Source organism: Lygodium microphyllum, chromosome 4 (genome assembly GCF_053477565.2).
Source record: "Lygodium microphyllum isolate KBCC chromosome 4, Lygodium_microphyllum_v1.1.10, whole genome shotgun sequence".
NCBI lineage: Eukaryota > Viridiplantae > Streptophyta > Polypodiopsida > Schizaeales > Lygodiaceae > Lygodium > Lygodium microphyllum.
The window spans coordinates 169,524,085-169,540,648 of NC_141138.1; the positions used below are offsets into that span (position 1 = coordinate 169,524,085).

Below are 16,564 nucleotides of genomic sequence, written 5' to 3' on the forward strand. Positions count from 1 at the left end.
GGCCTAGGAAACACTCTATCACGTCACAAGGACCTAGAACATATAGCATCTAAGCAACACACATTAGGCTAACATCACCTAGGGACATTTAGGATCATAGTGCACAACCACAATAATCATTATCATATCTAAGCATAAGATGCATTACAAATTCAGGGGGGGAAAGTATCCAACCAAGCTGCCATTCACTTTCAACCATTGTACGGGCCTGATAAGTAAGAAGATATTGCCAGAGTCCTAAGCCAAATTCAAATCATTTCAAGTCTTAGAGTACACCAAGTTTGAAGCAATTGAGAAGAGAAGCCACCCATTGAGCCCACAATTCCAACACTTGCACTTACTGTACGATCACAAGGAAGATTGACCTAAGAGAGATAAATTGAAAGATAGGAACTCCAAGAAACAAAGTTGAGAGATCTAAGAAGGGTTGAAAATTCTAGTGATTCAAAACAGTAGGAGCACACACAAGGCTACGCAAGACCGTGACTACATAAGAGTCAAAGAGTTTGCAATCTAGATATAAAGAGTCTTAGTTGATGTGCTTAATAGTAGACTAGACTATGAAGGCTATGAGTCACAAACCCCTAGGAGTCAACTAATAGTGTATATTCCCATCCAACTATCCATTGACAAGGTGAATGAGCTAGTAACTCAAGAGCTAAATCCACAGCAAGTAGACCCAACGGTGATAGATAACTTCCCAAAGGTGGGTCTTAGATACATTGAGTGTGGCATCACTCATATATAACATGATTGTCCAACATGCAAGGTGTCCAATAGCACCCTAACTAGGTCTATCAAGCATAACATTTGAAAGGTCAAAGCCACTAACACTAACCTAGAAGATGAATAGCTAATGCCTCTTGCATATCCTAGGTCCAAGCTAATGCCTCTTGCGTATCCTAGGGCCAAATGGTTTGGTTCCAATTACAACATTCTGACTTATGATGTATGGATTGAGATTGGTCAACTTGAATCACTCCCAACAAATGCAATCATTAGATCTTATGGAGGATCACCTTTTCCCCTCCTAGGACACTGTATGATTCTTTTGATTGTAGAGATTGAGAGCCTACCCATAATTTTCTATGTGCTTCCAAAATGAGAGGATATGGGCAAGAAAGTCCTACTTGGAAAACCTTTTAAGCATGTAACCAAATGCGATGTGAACTATGAAGCACACAAAATACACTTGAGCTTACCAAATGTCTAGATTGTCATTGCTTTCAGTAAAGGTAATCTTATTTCTTCTCCTGAGAAGGGCAAGAAGCATGACTTAGAGTCAGACCAAAACCCTAGTAAGGAATGGCGAGAGAGTTCTAAAGAAATTGCTCAAGGCACACTCTGACAAGAGAGAGCCATCGAAGGAGAAGGTCGAAGTGAGTTTGAAAGGAAATGGTATTCTAGTCAAGGTTTGGCTACAAGGTATGGCAGTTGTTTAATAACTATTTGCCACCTATTTGTTGAGTAAAGAAAGGCACTCTGGACTTCCTTGCATGATCCGACATATATAGCCCCTACATCTCTGAGAGTACTTGTGACTATCCATGATGTCAACATTTATAAACTTGCTGAAGGATCCCTTACGCGACAAAATCCTTTTAGAGGAAGAGCTACATATTGCAAGTTGATTGGGATAAAGCAACATAATGAGTGATATCATTAGATATGTCTTCTACCTCACTCATGACCTGCAACTTCTTGATGGCTATGCTTCATTTCAGTACAATCTCGGCTTCTATAAACAATTCGTTCCAAGGTTGAGTGACATGGAAGTTCATCTTTCCTCTGGTATAGTTATTGTGCAAAATGAATCTTCATCATATGACATACAATAGAGTGATGCACACAGAACTCCAACTAACCAAGTGATAGTAACAAAAAGTAGTGTGCTTGGAAATCTAGAGCCTAGGCCCATAGCTATTGATGTATCTACTAATCCATCCCATTAGTTAGTCCAAGTTGAGCCAATTGAACATTGAGGTGCCCCAAAGAAGGTTGCTTAGATCATCCCTACTAAATGTGACCCTCATTCTGGCCTCTAGTCTTTGCTAGTATGTCGACCATTAAGTATGATGGATGCTGATTTAGCAAAGAAATTTGATTCCTCTAAACTAGAATGCCTATTGCAATTTGATGCCATATTTAGTACTTATGCAAAGCTATCCACAATGCTTGCTTTAGGCCTTTTTGACGATGACACGATACAAGTTGCTTTCAAATAGCATCCCACTTAGGAAGAGAGTGAGCACCTCTATCACAAAAGCCTCTTAGCTCAAGATGAATATGCTAAGACTCTCCCTTAGAAGTAGTTGCAATCATGCTGACTTATTCTCTCTCTTATGCTTCTATGATCAAAATCAAAGATCCTTCATTTCTTCATGAGCTAGAGCAAAATTGTCAATAATATAAAATGCCAAGTCATTTCCTATAATCTCACAAAATTTGTCATGTTGTTATAGGAATGAAACCAATACTTATGCAAGGTAACATGAAAAGAAGCCCCCAACTCAAGCAACCAACACTAAGAAAAACTGGACAAGATATTAGTCAACTAACTAGCAACAAGAGAAGAAGCTTCCAAGATGTAATTGTTACTAGACTCAAACTTAATAGGAACAATGCTACAATCATCAGACTTATCTTGCACTTTGGTCTTGTCTTTTTTCTTCTTATGCTTATCATCACATATCTTATGGCACTATGACCTAATATAATCGTGCTTCCCACAATAATTAAATGTAAGAGAGGCCTTATGACCATAAGACTTACTGCGAGACTATCCGCAAGACTGAGACCTTTGTGAGCCTCTACCACAACGTTCATTACTGCTCTTACTATCATGCCTACCCCTAACAGTCAATGCAGGAGAAGTACGTGCTACATCCACATTTTTTCTATTTATCTCCTCTTCTGTGATGAGTAAGGCACCCTCAACATCCTCGAGTTTCAAACCATCCTTAGGTATATTAGCACACATTGAAGTATGAAAAGTGTACCATGACTCGAGAAGTGTCACAAGCAAAACAAGCAAGGAAGATTATCCAGAAACTCAATGCCCTATGAAGTCAACTCGATGCGTGGTGTAGCATGGACTTTCTTACTCAGTGTAATGTTAGGAGTAATGCCTCGGCCATTCAATACACCCACATGTGAAGGGGGACTTAGAGGGAAATTAATAAGGCTTAAAAGCCTTAGAAAAAATGGAAAATGAAATAACCGACAAACTGGTAGAGCTCATTGACATCTGCAAGAATGCTGCCAACCTCCTCTCATACACATCGCCATTCGAACTGATCGACATTATCAACATGATCCTCGTTCAAAGAAAACTCGATTATTTGGGAGAATTCGGCCAGAAAAATTATAATGGGAATCATCGAGAAAGAACCTCCTCGTATCAAGCATGTGATGGCTAATAAAGGCTTAATGATTATAAAGCCTTAGCCTTAGCTTAGGGTAATGCTCTTTGCCTTTGTCCGCCACCAGATGATGTCTCACACACACACACACACACACACACACAAAGAGAAGAGAAGAGGTGGAGAAGAACAGAAGAGAATGAGGAAAAGAGAATATGTCCTCCTAGACATCTACCTCTTCCCCTGCCCAACACCATCACTGACATTGGTTTAAAATCCATCAAGATGAAACTCATTCAAATGCGTGAACACATAGTCCCTCCTTCATGTGAAGGTCCATGAGCTATTTCAACCAATATTTCTATGAAGCAGGACTTTTCTTATCATAAAGATTACATATCTTCTCCCACAACTACAAAGCAGTATCCTCAAGTGCCACAATATAAATGGCTGTTGCGCAGCTCAATAAGCCTTGAATAAGGATTAGCTAGCTCTAGGAAGCTTCTCGACAAGCTAAGAGCAAGTTGGAATAAGCTAGAAGAAGGAAAGACTCAATGCATACCTTGGGAGGAAGAAACAATGGCTATCATGAAATCTTGAGTTGAAGCTTTGAATCTTGGCTAAAGCAAAGGATGAAGAAGCTCCTTGAATGGTTGGCTCTTATATAAGTTGAAAGGTAGAGCTTGAGTGGAAGCACAAAAGTAAAAGTAAAAGCAAAGCAAGAGCTTTGGTGGATGAAGCAAGAGGGCAAGAGAGAGAGAAAATGCATGTGAAAACTCCAACAATCCCAATGTGTAACCGACCTTCCCTTATTCAATAGTCACTGAAAAAATAAAGAATAAAGTGACAGTGACGAATACCCATCACCTATAGTGTACAAGTGTGTGGTCACAATGTGTGAAGTAAATACAAGGTGACATAGGCACATGCGCATTTATCCCCAACATGAATAGCAAACACCCATCTGATAATTTGATAGGATTTCTCACTAACACTCTTATCTAGAGCTTTTAGGCACCCAATAATAGCCCAATCTTCAAGAATAATAAACCATCACCATAGATGTGGTGCCATCATCAGACCCTATGTCACATATGAGCTTCATGTTTCAAGCTTTGACAATGTCACAACCAACATACATAACCAATGTTATTAGAAAAACCCAGGCAAGGAAACAGAAGTACTCGGATGGTCATACCTTCTATAGAGTTAAAGGCAACATAGACAATGACATGGTGGATTCTTCTCTCCTAACAAAACTAAATAGAAGCTTAGTATCCATAATCACTTCTAAGTGTGAGTCTTCCTACCTAACTTTGTGAGATGTTATAATTTGCAAGGAGTGAGCCCAGCTCTCAAATAGTACTACAAGTTAGTAATGCAACTACAAGAAATGATTTGAATAAATTTTAGTTTCGCATTGTGGATGGTGGTGCCTAAAATAAATTAATGCATCCCAAAACTATTAATTCTACTAGAATGTTTCCGACACATTACACCTTTACTAGTCTTGTATACTTATTTTCCCATTTGCAGTTAACAATATTCTTGTCATAGACAGCCTGTGACCAATATAATAAATCAATGATGTCATCTTAGAGTCAACTCCTACATGAGCACTAATTTTATAGAAATCTTGTACGCATGCATTTGTACATTTAACCCCTTCTCCTAAAGTATAGATATTAACACCAATATCCTTGATATTGCAACTACAATCTTCAAAAACCTAATCACAATTTGTGATCCACACAAAATACAATTAGGTAGATTGGAATCTTGATTGAGGGTAATTGGCCCATGAATAAGATGAGTTTTGCACAAGACTTCTCTCCATGAGAGCTATACCTCTACTTTTTCCTTTCACAAATGGAAGCTTTAATGGTGATGCACATATGTATACCTCTAAGTTTGTAGCAATGGTGCATGCTCGTGAGACTAAATTAGCCCAAAATGTCTTCTTAAATGTTCTTGGGTGTCAAGTACACCTCTTGGTAACTTCAATTGAAGCTTTCTAGCTTTATAGACTACAAATAGACCAAGAATATGCGATCAATTGCAAATCTAGCAATGATAAGTTTTGAGACTGATGGTGTCTTCTACATATCCTTGATGATGCAATTTCATTGGCTCTTTTAAAAACTAATCAATCGGCTTCCTTTTGAACTAATTTGCAAGGTATTCAAAGTTTTGACAAGGGAGAATAAGTTCGAACAATGGTAAGGAGTCTTCTTGGACTATGAGCTTAGGGTTTCACAAAGAAAGGTCCAAGGCACCACAAAGAAAGGTGGGCCATAGTGCTTTTTAAGAAGGGGCTTTTGTAGGTAGTCCTACAAGTTCACCCAACACCATACCACTTAGTCTCTTCAACATTACCATCTACCTCCACATCTTCTATCTCACCTTTGCTTAAGGCTTCACCAATACCACTAGCCCTAGTGTCAAACTTGGCAACAATTGGCCATGGGCCGGCCTTCCCAATAAAACTTAGGGTGAACCATGGCTTAAGTTCCAAAATGCACTCCATTTTGGTAAACTAATGTGCACTTAGGTGAAAACCTTAAGTATTTATGATGTCGATGTGAAGCATTTAAAGGTGTACCTTATAAAACATGTAAGATATCACGTGAATTCAAAAGAAATAATGCTTTATTTAATAAAATTTATAAGATTATAGTTATTTAAAAATAATTATAATTCAAAAAGATGTTATAAGTTCAGCAAAGTATAAAAAGTCATTTTATATCCTTATAACATATAAAAAAGGGGTATTTTCCTTTGGAAGGCAAGTTATATAGATGATTTCTTATAAGTACATCTCCCATGGGTAGTAGAATGTAGTGTAGAGCTTTCAGATTCTGATTCTGGAGAGGGGCAGGGCAAGCGTTACAACAGGGAGAGGGAGGGATGAATGCGATTGTGTGATGACGGGCATTTCCCCGGATCCTGCAGAAGTGGTATAATTGACTCTGTTGCCAGGTTTCTGATCTAATCGCCAAACGCAGGGAATTGTGTTTCTGATGCCGATTGCCGAGATGGAGAGCTCCAACCCTAAAATCCAGGCAAATTTGTGCTGCCTTTGCTCTTGATCGCAAGTGGTGATCTTCGGAAACAAGAAAAATGACAACTTTGTTGTTCAAGAACAGGCGGGCAATCTTCGTTTTGTAGGTTCGGGCTGGATCTTGTTTTGCACAATAGACACAGTGATGGCCAAGACCAAGCGCAAGCAATTGGCTGCCATAGCTACCAAGAGAAAGGAGGCAGGCTCAAATCTTGCAGCCTCCCAGGGTTTAACACTTCACGACGTTGATGATTCATGGATTGAAGTCAGAAAACAACGGATAGTCATTGTCATCCCTTCGCTGCCAAAGGCTAAACTGAAGCCTCCGAGTGCGATTGCTGCAAAGTTAGTCAGACCTGGATTAAAGAAATCATCATCCGGCCGTATCATCAGCAGTAAAAATGTCCGAGGGGGTAAGGGTAGGAAACTAGTACCGAAAGCAAACGTCTCAAGTGCTAGACAGAGTCATATTGATGATGGCGAGGCTACACCTGCATCAGAAAGCAAAGGTAAGAGAAAATGGAGCAGCGTTTTGTCAACTAAAGGTACCAAACGGAGAAGGCCAACATCGACCACAAGGGATGACTCCCTGGCAACTCCACGGATATCTAGCATGGATATATTATTGGCCTCAGTAGATAGCCTGAATGCTGAAGAGGCTGCACGAGATAAGCTTTGCATGGCTGCTTCAGATAATCAGGAAACAAATGGCACTTTAGCCAAGGGAAAACGAGGATTGTACTCGGAGCTGGCCTCTAGGGCTTCTCTTGATGTGGGGGGCAGGAAAATCCAACAAAACAAGTTTCTTGATACAAAGATGACGAGCCCTGAGCTGTCTGCGCATGGTGCCAGCCACCTACAAAAGCATGCTTCTAAGCGGAGGGGCATCTCTGCAGATGATCGTAGGCTATTACTGAAGCATGTCAGAAAAAGGAGGAATCTGCATGAAGTGCGTGCAGATGATGGCAACATTTTACCAAAGCATGCTACAGAGGAGAGGACTTCACATGATATGGCAGATCATAGCAGGCCCCTTCAAGAGAGTACTCCAAAAGGGGAAAATTTGCATGGTATGCCTTTCACTGGATTGGAGAGGAAGACAGTGATCTCTAACGGATGTCTCAACAATAGAACCGCCAATCCTTTAGGGAAAGGAAGGGTTGTGCATGGTGTTAATAGGTTCTTATCTGAAGCGAATGCCAAACCGAGCTCTTTGCGCAGAAAGGAAAAAGCTTTTCCAAACTACCCTCATATGCCTCTGATAACTGCCAATCAAGCATTCAAGGTCTTGACATTAAAGAGACAGTTAGAGAGAGCAGGAGGGTTAAGTAGATGGCTTCTGTCTGTGGGACTTGGTCAATTTACTGAGATGTTTGAGAGAAGAATGTTTAGCGAACTGGAGCTTTTACAACTCAATATGGATGATCTGAAGAGGATGTGGAAGCCTGCAGTAGGACCAAGGAGAAAGCTGATTTGTGCGATTGAACATTTAAGTCAGCAGTTAGAATGATCAATAAAGTGTCATACACTTGAGTGACACTAGTAATTGCTGGTGGGAGGTAACATTGACTAGGATTGCTCTTTCCCAGGAAATGTGGCTGTATCTTCTAGTTGTTTAGTAAGCACCATTGATTTGTTTTCTTGGATTCCCTTTTCAGCTATTCTCACTGCTTAAGGTGAATGTTTCAACTTTAATATCAATGGGAAGTCTTCATAAACTGAATTGTGTTGGGGAGATAAAGCTATGCCCATCATACATTTGACGTGCAGTCCCAAGTTATGCACATGCATTGCTACTTTTTTGCTTTCACCATCCAGCAGTTACCTTGTCTCGCTCATGGACCGGCTAATACTGCACTTTATGCTTGAGCTTGTGATGTTGGTCATTCCGGTTTAAACAATGTAATCTGTTTTGATACATTGTTTGTGTACATTGACGATTTGGAGTGTGCTATAAGAGTGATATTTGCTCTAAGGGAAGTTGGATGAAGATTACTGGTAGTGCATGCTAAGCAGTGCTAAACTAACCTACGTATTGGAGAATTTACTTGACTGGTTTTTTGGTGATTAGAATCAGTTGAACCGAAGATACTGCATTATGATAATTTGATTAGCACGATCAGGTCAGGCACTTAATGCAGACAGTCAAGTAAGGCAACCAGTGACAGAGATGCAAAGTAGAGAACCTATGTTGAAGCTGTATGGGCACAGCCTGCTAACAACAGTCTATCTCATGATTAATTTTTCACACTCAATCCTAGCTCCTGTGTTGCTGGTGTATGATAATAAGCATGTTTGTCATGTAGTGTAGGATGCTGTGTTGTGCAGGAAAAGTCGAGTGCACCGAGATTTCTGTTAAGAAAACTTGCTAAACGTGACATGAAGGATTTGATTCGTATGCTAACCTGTTTGAATTGATGAAGGATCCGCACCATAAAAAGCTTAAGTTTATCAGACATTCGAGGGTACACATGAATGGCCAGTTACTTACTCATGCTAATAGTGTGATGAGACTGTGCCCATTGTGCGGCATGCGATAGAAATTCATACAGAATCAGATCATTAGATAGGGTAAAGGGGCCACATTAGTGACAAATAACTCATATTCTCTTATTAGTGATCCACGAGGCCTTTCTAAAGGCTTTACATCTTCTACCATCTTTGGTTGTCCAAAATTACTTAAGCGCTTTTTCAATGTACTTGTGGGTGACACTCGAATAGTTTCACCATTCTTTTGAATCTTCATGGAGGGACCCAAAGCCCTCTAGGGCTGGACAAGTCACTCAGCTCACTTTCTAGCATTACCTCCACTACATATCCAAGTGGAGCCTCCTCTGACGACTCGTGTGGATGAAAGAGATCGACAGAGGCATAACAAAAGGAGAATGAAACTTGTCTCGGTCTATAAGAGGATTGGCATGTTATTGATTGCCATGGCGCATTAACTTGCTTGAGTCCATGAAGTACCACCAATTTTACAGCTACTGCGTAAACCACACCAAGTATGTAATTTTGTGAGGTCAAAATCAAGAAGCAAGCACAAGGCACACACAAGTAATCAACAACTTTTGTCAACTCGTGCAAGTCAATTGGCCTACGTGTGTCCTGGCCATTATGTACTAGCTAATCCCACATGTCATCTATCACAATTTGTACAAAGGGAATTCAAGAATTTTAAAAGCATTTTTTAAAGTAAAAAGATGAAGATTGGTATAGATTTAGATTATGTGTATTTTAAAGATTTAGAATACAACAAGTGATTTGTGGTGGGAAAGAATAGGCAAGAAGGCTTCTCCTTGACTTCGTAAGGATTTTTTAAAAACGCCACGAGACTCACTTCTGTTGACTGCAATTTGGAAACACAACAAGAGTTAAGGCTTCTTAACTTCATTAGAACATGAACTCAAAAACATTGAAACATCTTCAAGCAGACATTGGATTCTTTCAGTGTTTCTCTTGTTATCAAAGGTTAACTAGCGTGGTGAGACTGCATGTTGTGGAAGACAACCCCTGTTTCAATTCACCTTTCTTGCTAATACTGTGGAGGATTTAGGAGATCCCATGTGCATTTATGCTTTGCTATTGCTTCACTAGGTATTGAGGACTCCATGTGTGAAGCATTATCATCAAGAAGGTTTGAGAGAAGCCAACAAATATGCCCCACCTCACCTCCACTCTTGCTAGTTGGAGTTCCTTTAAAAATGGAGGTACTCCGTTGGCTGGCCATAGTAGCACAAAGCACACCAACAGTGGGTCTTCTAAGCCTTGGAAGTTGATGGCATCACGAACACGCAAAAAACTAGCTACTGTGCACACTTGCAGAGGTCGATAAAGCGTCTAGCATGTCCAACCCCTAAGTCGTGCCCCGCTCAAGTCAACTGACTTGAGCATGCTAGCCTATCAAGTTAACATCCCACTAACACACGTAAGTATTGGCTATAGGTTGAGCGAGGAAAGAAAGAAAAGATCGATGAAAGAGAGGCAATCGACTTAGAGCTGGAAATGGAGCGAGATGCAGTATTTGCCATGTGCCATGGACTCTCTCTCCTCGATGGAGTATCTTCATTCTATTGTCTGGGCTTAGTACCACAAAACGCATTGACAATGGGTCTTCAAGGTCATACAACTGCATGGCATCACGGACATACACACTAAACTAGCTACCGAGTGAACTTTCTCAAGTCGATTACTTGAGAAATCATTGACATGTGCATTGAACTGGCTACTTGGTGGACTTGCTCGAGTCGATTGACTTAAGTCCACTGTCCGAGCTCACTACCACAAATGTGTTGACGGTGGGTCTTTGAGGTCCTACAAGTGCATGGTATCGTGAACATGGGCACTAAACTAGCTACTCGATGAACTTTTTCAAGTCGATTACTTGGGAAATCACTGGCGTGTGCATTGAATTGGCTACTTGGTGGACTTGCTCAAGTCGATTGACTTGGGCGCCTTAGCCTTCTGTATTTGATCAAAGGTAGCGGCAAAAGGTAGTTCCTGAAGCATGCCACATATGGACAACATCCCCTACTTTAACTTTTCTTTTGTCAAGGAGGAGTTGTAGCCAGAAAGCTAAGTTGACTGTGTGTTATCGCAAGGAAGTTGTGATATATCTACCATTGAGGCATGCTAGTATGTTGACAAGTGCATATGGAAGTCAACTACCATTGAGGCATGCTAGTCTATCGATAAGTGTATATGGAAGTCAAGGGGTCGAGTCTACACTGTCAAACCTCTAAGCAAGTCTCTAATCAGCGACATGGACATTGAGTCAACCTTGCAACCAAAAGAGAAGGTGATCAATCATGGATGTCCTAGCCATGGCTCAACCTCTTGTAGCAAGCATTCAGAAGGTTAGGAAGATTGTGTCCATAGGGCAATTGTGATCTCCACATTGATTCATTTTGCCAAAGATGTTATGACTATGCAAACAATAGGGGTTTTCTCTCTTTTTCATGGGTCAAGTCCCTTCCAGTGAGGAGTTTTCAAAACAATTTGTTAGTTGGTTTATACAAGTTCATGGGAAAAAACTTTGCCAATGACTCTCCATATTATAACCCAAGCAATGTCTCCTTAGGTAAGGACAATAAAGTACATTGGTCATGTCTTATGGATTAGAGTAGCAAAATGTGAACCGAGCTTACTCATTTACCTCTAGGACAATGTATCATGACTTGGTTTGCATTTTCCATGCCTTTTGAGGCTTGATCTTTTGTCTCCTTTGAGTTGGGAGGCTTCTTATCGTAATGTCTTACTACTCAAGCCATTTCTTTAGAATATTGGGAGTTGTCCTAATGAGCATTTGAATGGTGTAAACGAATAGGATCTGTTTGAAACTTGGCTCCTATGGCACATTAAATTCAAAGGCTACTACAATGTTAGATCTGTTGCTCTCCTAGAAATGCCAAAGTATTGTTTCAAGCTCACACTTTGGGAGCTGGTAAATCTTTATGCACATGTACCTCTGTCACTTTCCATGATTGAGTTTGAAGGATGTGACAGAGAAACAATGGTGGGATGTAAGGGAGAAGCTATGGAGTGCAAAAGGGTTGTGTGTGTGTGTGTGTGTGTGTGTGTGTGTGTGTGAAGAGAACATAAGAGAGTTATGTGGGTACACATTGAATGGTACTCTTATTCTTTGTTATATTCACTCATATATGATTGTTTAGTGTGTATTAATACAAGGGGTGCTCACCCGACTATAGGCCATTGGCTTTTATCCCAACAACCTTCCACTTAATGGCCAATATGCCTTTATAGGAGTCTAAGGACAAAGTGAAGATACTATCCAATGCCCATCATCACTTTACAGTGTGCAAAGTGCTTAGAAGGTAGCCTCTTTGTGAGAAGATCTACAAGGTCATCATCCATATGGATTTTAACAAGCTCAATGTGTTGTACTCAAGAAGCTCCCTAATGAAGTGATACTTCACCTCCATGCCATGCCAACTAAATGGTACTCTTACTATCACAATGCAATGTGGGTACCTCTTCCAATGCCCAAATCTTCCACTGGACAAGTGAGCCATATAGCTTCCTTGCAAGCCTCAATGGGGCTGCAACATACTCTAGCTTAGTGGTAGATAAAGTCGTATAAGGTTACAATCAAAAGGCCCAAGATACTATAAGGTTACAATCAAGAGGCCCAAGAGACTGCATCACCTATAAAAGTGAAGACAAAAGTTGTAGTAGATATCTAGAGTCTACAATCCCTATGAAATTGACATCTATATATCCAAGAACAAATGCATCCTTCCTTCCGAAGCATAGGTACATAGATCTAGCATTGTTCAGGACTCTCTTTACTACCTTCCAATGCTTCTTGTTAGGATTTGCCATATACCAGCTAACCATTTCCACTACATAGGTAATGTCCAGACATATAGCAACCATCATTGGGGCCAAAAATGCATCAAAAAATGCACTTTTGTTAATCATGGGATTAAGAAAAGGGCCAAAGAGAGTTTGCCATGTGTGCAAGAATATGGTATTCTTGTCTCCTCTTTTTTAGAGATAGTAAAGTCCACTTTGCGATTCTCTCCTTTTTAGCCAAAATCTCCAAAGACTAACATGTTTTGGTAGTTTCAAAGTCCTTATTTACTTATAAAATCTAACAAATGACATAATAAAGATGCTGCAAAGTTAATGATGATTTTTTTGAAAATCGAGAACTTTTTGCCGCCCAATATATTTTCATTAGTCTTCTTAATATTCCTTTTTAGTTCATTCACCTTTCTCGGTGAACTTCTTTCTTTGCTTTTTAGTTCATTCATCTTTCTCGATAAGCTTCTTTCTCTGCAAATTTAATTTAAGTATGGCATTTAGAAGGTGCTCTTCTTGTTTAGTAAACTCTTACACTGTGTCTATAGCCACAGAGCTAATGAACATCACTGGAAGGGACGTATCATTTCTTTCAAAATTATGCATGAAAGGTGGTTTATCAAACTACAACATGTTTACATGGCCAAGGATATGCACTTGCCTCCAAACGAGCGTGTTTCGCAACAAACACATTGTAAGACTTGAGTTGATAATGTATGTATTTTTTTAAAAAAAGAAGTACTAATAATGAATTCTTAGTTGTAGATATATTTATATCAACAAATACTGAATAGCAACCTATGGAAAGCTTAAGTGGAACCTTCCATGCGATTCATAAGGTGTTTGCAGACATTATCTACGCTGATCAGATTGTGGGTTCTTTTATTGAGGGAAGGTTTTTTTTATATATTATGCATGTTTCGTGGCTTTGTGGAGAGGAGTTGGAATCAATTAGTATGATTACCTTATCCAAAATCAACTCAATACATTGCTCCCTTATCCACCACATATGTGAGTTACGGCAATCTTAGCACTACAAGAAAAAATGTAACAAGTTGGTAAAGTAAAAAAGGATCCCTAAAAAAACCAACAAAAAGTTTGTGATGGAATCAAAATCTTTGAAAGGCATTGCGATGTTTGAACCAGATCTCGAAAACAATTCCATTGATAACAGTGGATCAACAATACATATAATTTTAGAGATTTATTGGTTAAGAGATGCAATCAATGTCCTAAAGCTAATAGCAAAAATAAAGGCGTGTTATTTACAATCAACAGCATAATCATTCTATATACTAAAAATTTTGAGAGTCAAAATGCCTTACCTTATAAAACAATAAACTACAGAATCTAACAATTAAATATCCTTTTTAACAACTAGTATGGACTTGTCCTCAAGAGACATACTAAGATCGTCCTCTTCCTCAGAAGTGCAAGAAACATTGATAACCCTTGGTCCATACACCTTACCCATTCTCTTATAACTAAGAAGGCCAAGCACATTTTTTTTTCTCTTACAAACATCATCCTCGATTTCTATTACCTCTTGTGTTTTTTCTTTTTGCATTAGGAGAAATATAGACTCTCTTTTTTGCCCCTTAAGGGGTTTCTCTCACCTCTCTCTCTCTCTCTAAAAAGAGATTCCAAAATAATATTAGAATAAGAGATCTTCTACAATCAAGCAAATCTCATGTTTGTATTTTCAATTGATTTCACCTATTATTTTATTCTCAAATTATAGGATAAGGTCACTTTTTCTCAAAATCCTCATAACTAAAAAAATACAATTTTATTTTTTGTAAAAACGGAGCCAATCATTAATATACGACTCTTTAATGCCCTCATGACTTTTCAACATGAAAATATATTAGAATCATTCTCATTCTTGCTTCTTAAAAGGGTGGAAGTTAAAAAATGATATAAAATGATGTACATGTTATATTTTAAGATTATTTTTTACCCAGAGACACCTTTTTGACTCGAGAGTTTCCTTGTAAATTTTTATTGTTTTTGGACAAGTATATGTCCATTTCTGGGCATTTCTTCATTCCCTCTTAAAGCTTTAGTTTTGTCTGAAATTTTGTGTACTCTTATGGTTTCTTGCATACGAATTCTTCTGAAGCAATACTCAGTAGTATCTACAACACTCTCTACCCTGCTATAATCAATCTCAAGAGTGGTTTTGATAGCATTTGCTAAAATCAAATAATCTCTATCTACAACACTCTCTACCCTACTACAAGCAATCTCCCTCCTCAGTACTGTGCTATAAGATATCTTCCTCTTCAACACTCTATACTACAAGCAATCAAGTGATAATGGAGGTATCTTTATTTTTTTAATCTTTGTGATGTTTTTATTCTTCATAGTTATTGTTTAATCCTTAAGTGTCAATTCATAGAGAGAGAGAGAGAGAGAGAGAGAGAGAGAGAGAGAGAGAGAGAGAGAGAGAGAGAGAGAGAGAGAGAGAGAGAGAGAGAGAGAGAGAGAAAGAGGGAGAAGGAAGGGGGGGAAGAGAGAGGACTGTGTGAGATGAACTAGGAAAATAAGTAATAGAGTCACAGAGAGTAAATTAGAATAGAAGACAAGATGATGTTATTGTTGTCCACTAGCCAAGCTTCAGTATAAATGTGTTTAAATATCTTTGATCAATTCTGTGAGAGAGAGAGAGAGAGAGAGAGAGAGAGAATATTTTGGATAGAACAGAAGATAAGATTGGATGCTGATTAGAGGTATATTAAAAGCTAAGATTACAAGCAAATTAGGGGTTGATTAGGGTCTATCATGACTAAAATCAAGAGAAAGAGACAAGATCCAACTGGGTAAAAAAGAACACGGATATAGTGAATCAAAGAGGTGTAATTGTGTGATTTGAGCCAATCCACAATTAGTTGCATACTATTGGATTGATGTTGACCTGCTGCTCCCACATATTTAGACGTTCTTGCTATTGATTAGAAAATTGGCATCGACTCCTTAGCTTACTATTAATCAAAGGGGTGTAATTGTGTAATGTTAAAATTGGCATATATTTTTCTTTACAGGATGCAGGTGCAGGACGTACCAAGAGAAAGAGAGATATTCACTTTCAATTGGAGGATGAATATGCACCAATGTTCAAAAGAACTATAGAAAGGGATGATGCAATAAGATACAAGATGCAACAAGAAAGAAATGCATGGAAAAAAAACGTGAACCTTTGGGTCGATGGGTACATTTATCCACCCAATCCAGTCACTCAAAGGCCACCACAATTTGAAGGGCTTACATCATTTGTAAAGTTCGTTTGTGAAGGCAATGAAGGATTGTATGGATACACATGCAGACTTGTCACACAAGGGTTAGCAGGGGTTCATCAAGCCTTGACAAATATGCAGACAAGATTACAAGGGAATATGCAGTCTTTGATGGAAAGGGATAGATTATTGGCTGAGAAGAATAGGAAGAACCAAAGCCTACAATAAGCAATGTTTGTCATTGAAGATGCTATGCAGGCTACACACGTGCAAAATATGGAGTTATAGTCTAAAGTTATGGACTTGGAGAAGGAGAATCGAAACATAAAGAGGAAGCTCACAAAAACTTTGGAGATTGGGTCCACTTTAAAAACCAAAGAAGCACGTCAGTGCATCCAATTAGTTAAACCAATCCACCAATTAACCAAAGGAACTGGACAATATTATATACGGATATATGCTCAATCTGCTACAATGAGAAATATATTCCCTCATACAGAGAATGATACGATTGCCAAAGTCCTGAGTAAGGATATGGTAAAAAATGCATTGGAAAATCGTAAATTCAAGGACATTGTAGATGG

The 16,564-nt window shown here is 39.0% G+C and overlaps 1 protein-coding gene across 1 annotated transcript; it reads left to right on the top strand.

Annotated features, from left to right (window-relative positions):
• The first annotated feature begins 6,198 nt into the window (after positions 1-6,198).
• On the top strand, positions 6,199-8,141 carry LOC148037887 (uncharacterized). The gene has a single exon (XM_087676852.1). The coding sequence runs from the start codon at positions 6,569-6,571 to the stop codon at positions 7,931-7,933; it is 1,365 nt and encodes a 454-aa protein (XP_087532978.1). The 5' UTR covers positions 6,199-6,568; the 3' UTR covers positions 7,934-8,141.
• The last annotated feature ends 8,423 nt before the right edge of the window (positions 8,142-16,564 follow it).

Bases quoted from the DNA above. Each gene is read 5' to 3' on its own strand.
- LOC148037887 (XM_087676852.1), top strand. From the start codon at position 6,569: ATGGCCAAGACCAAGCGCAAGCAATTGGCTGCCATAGCTACCAAGAGA.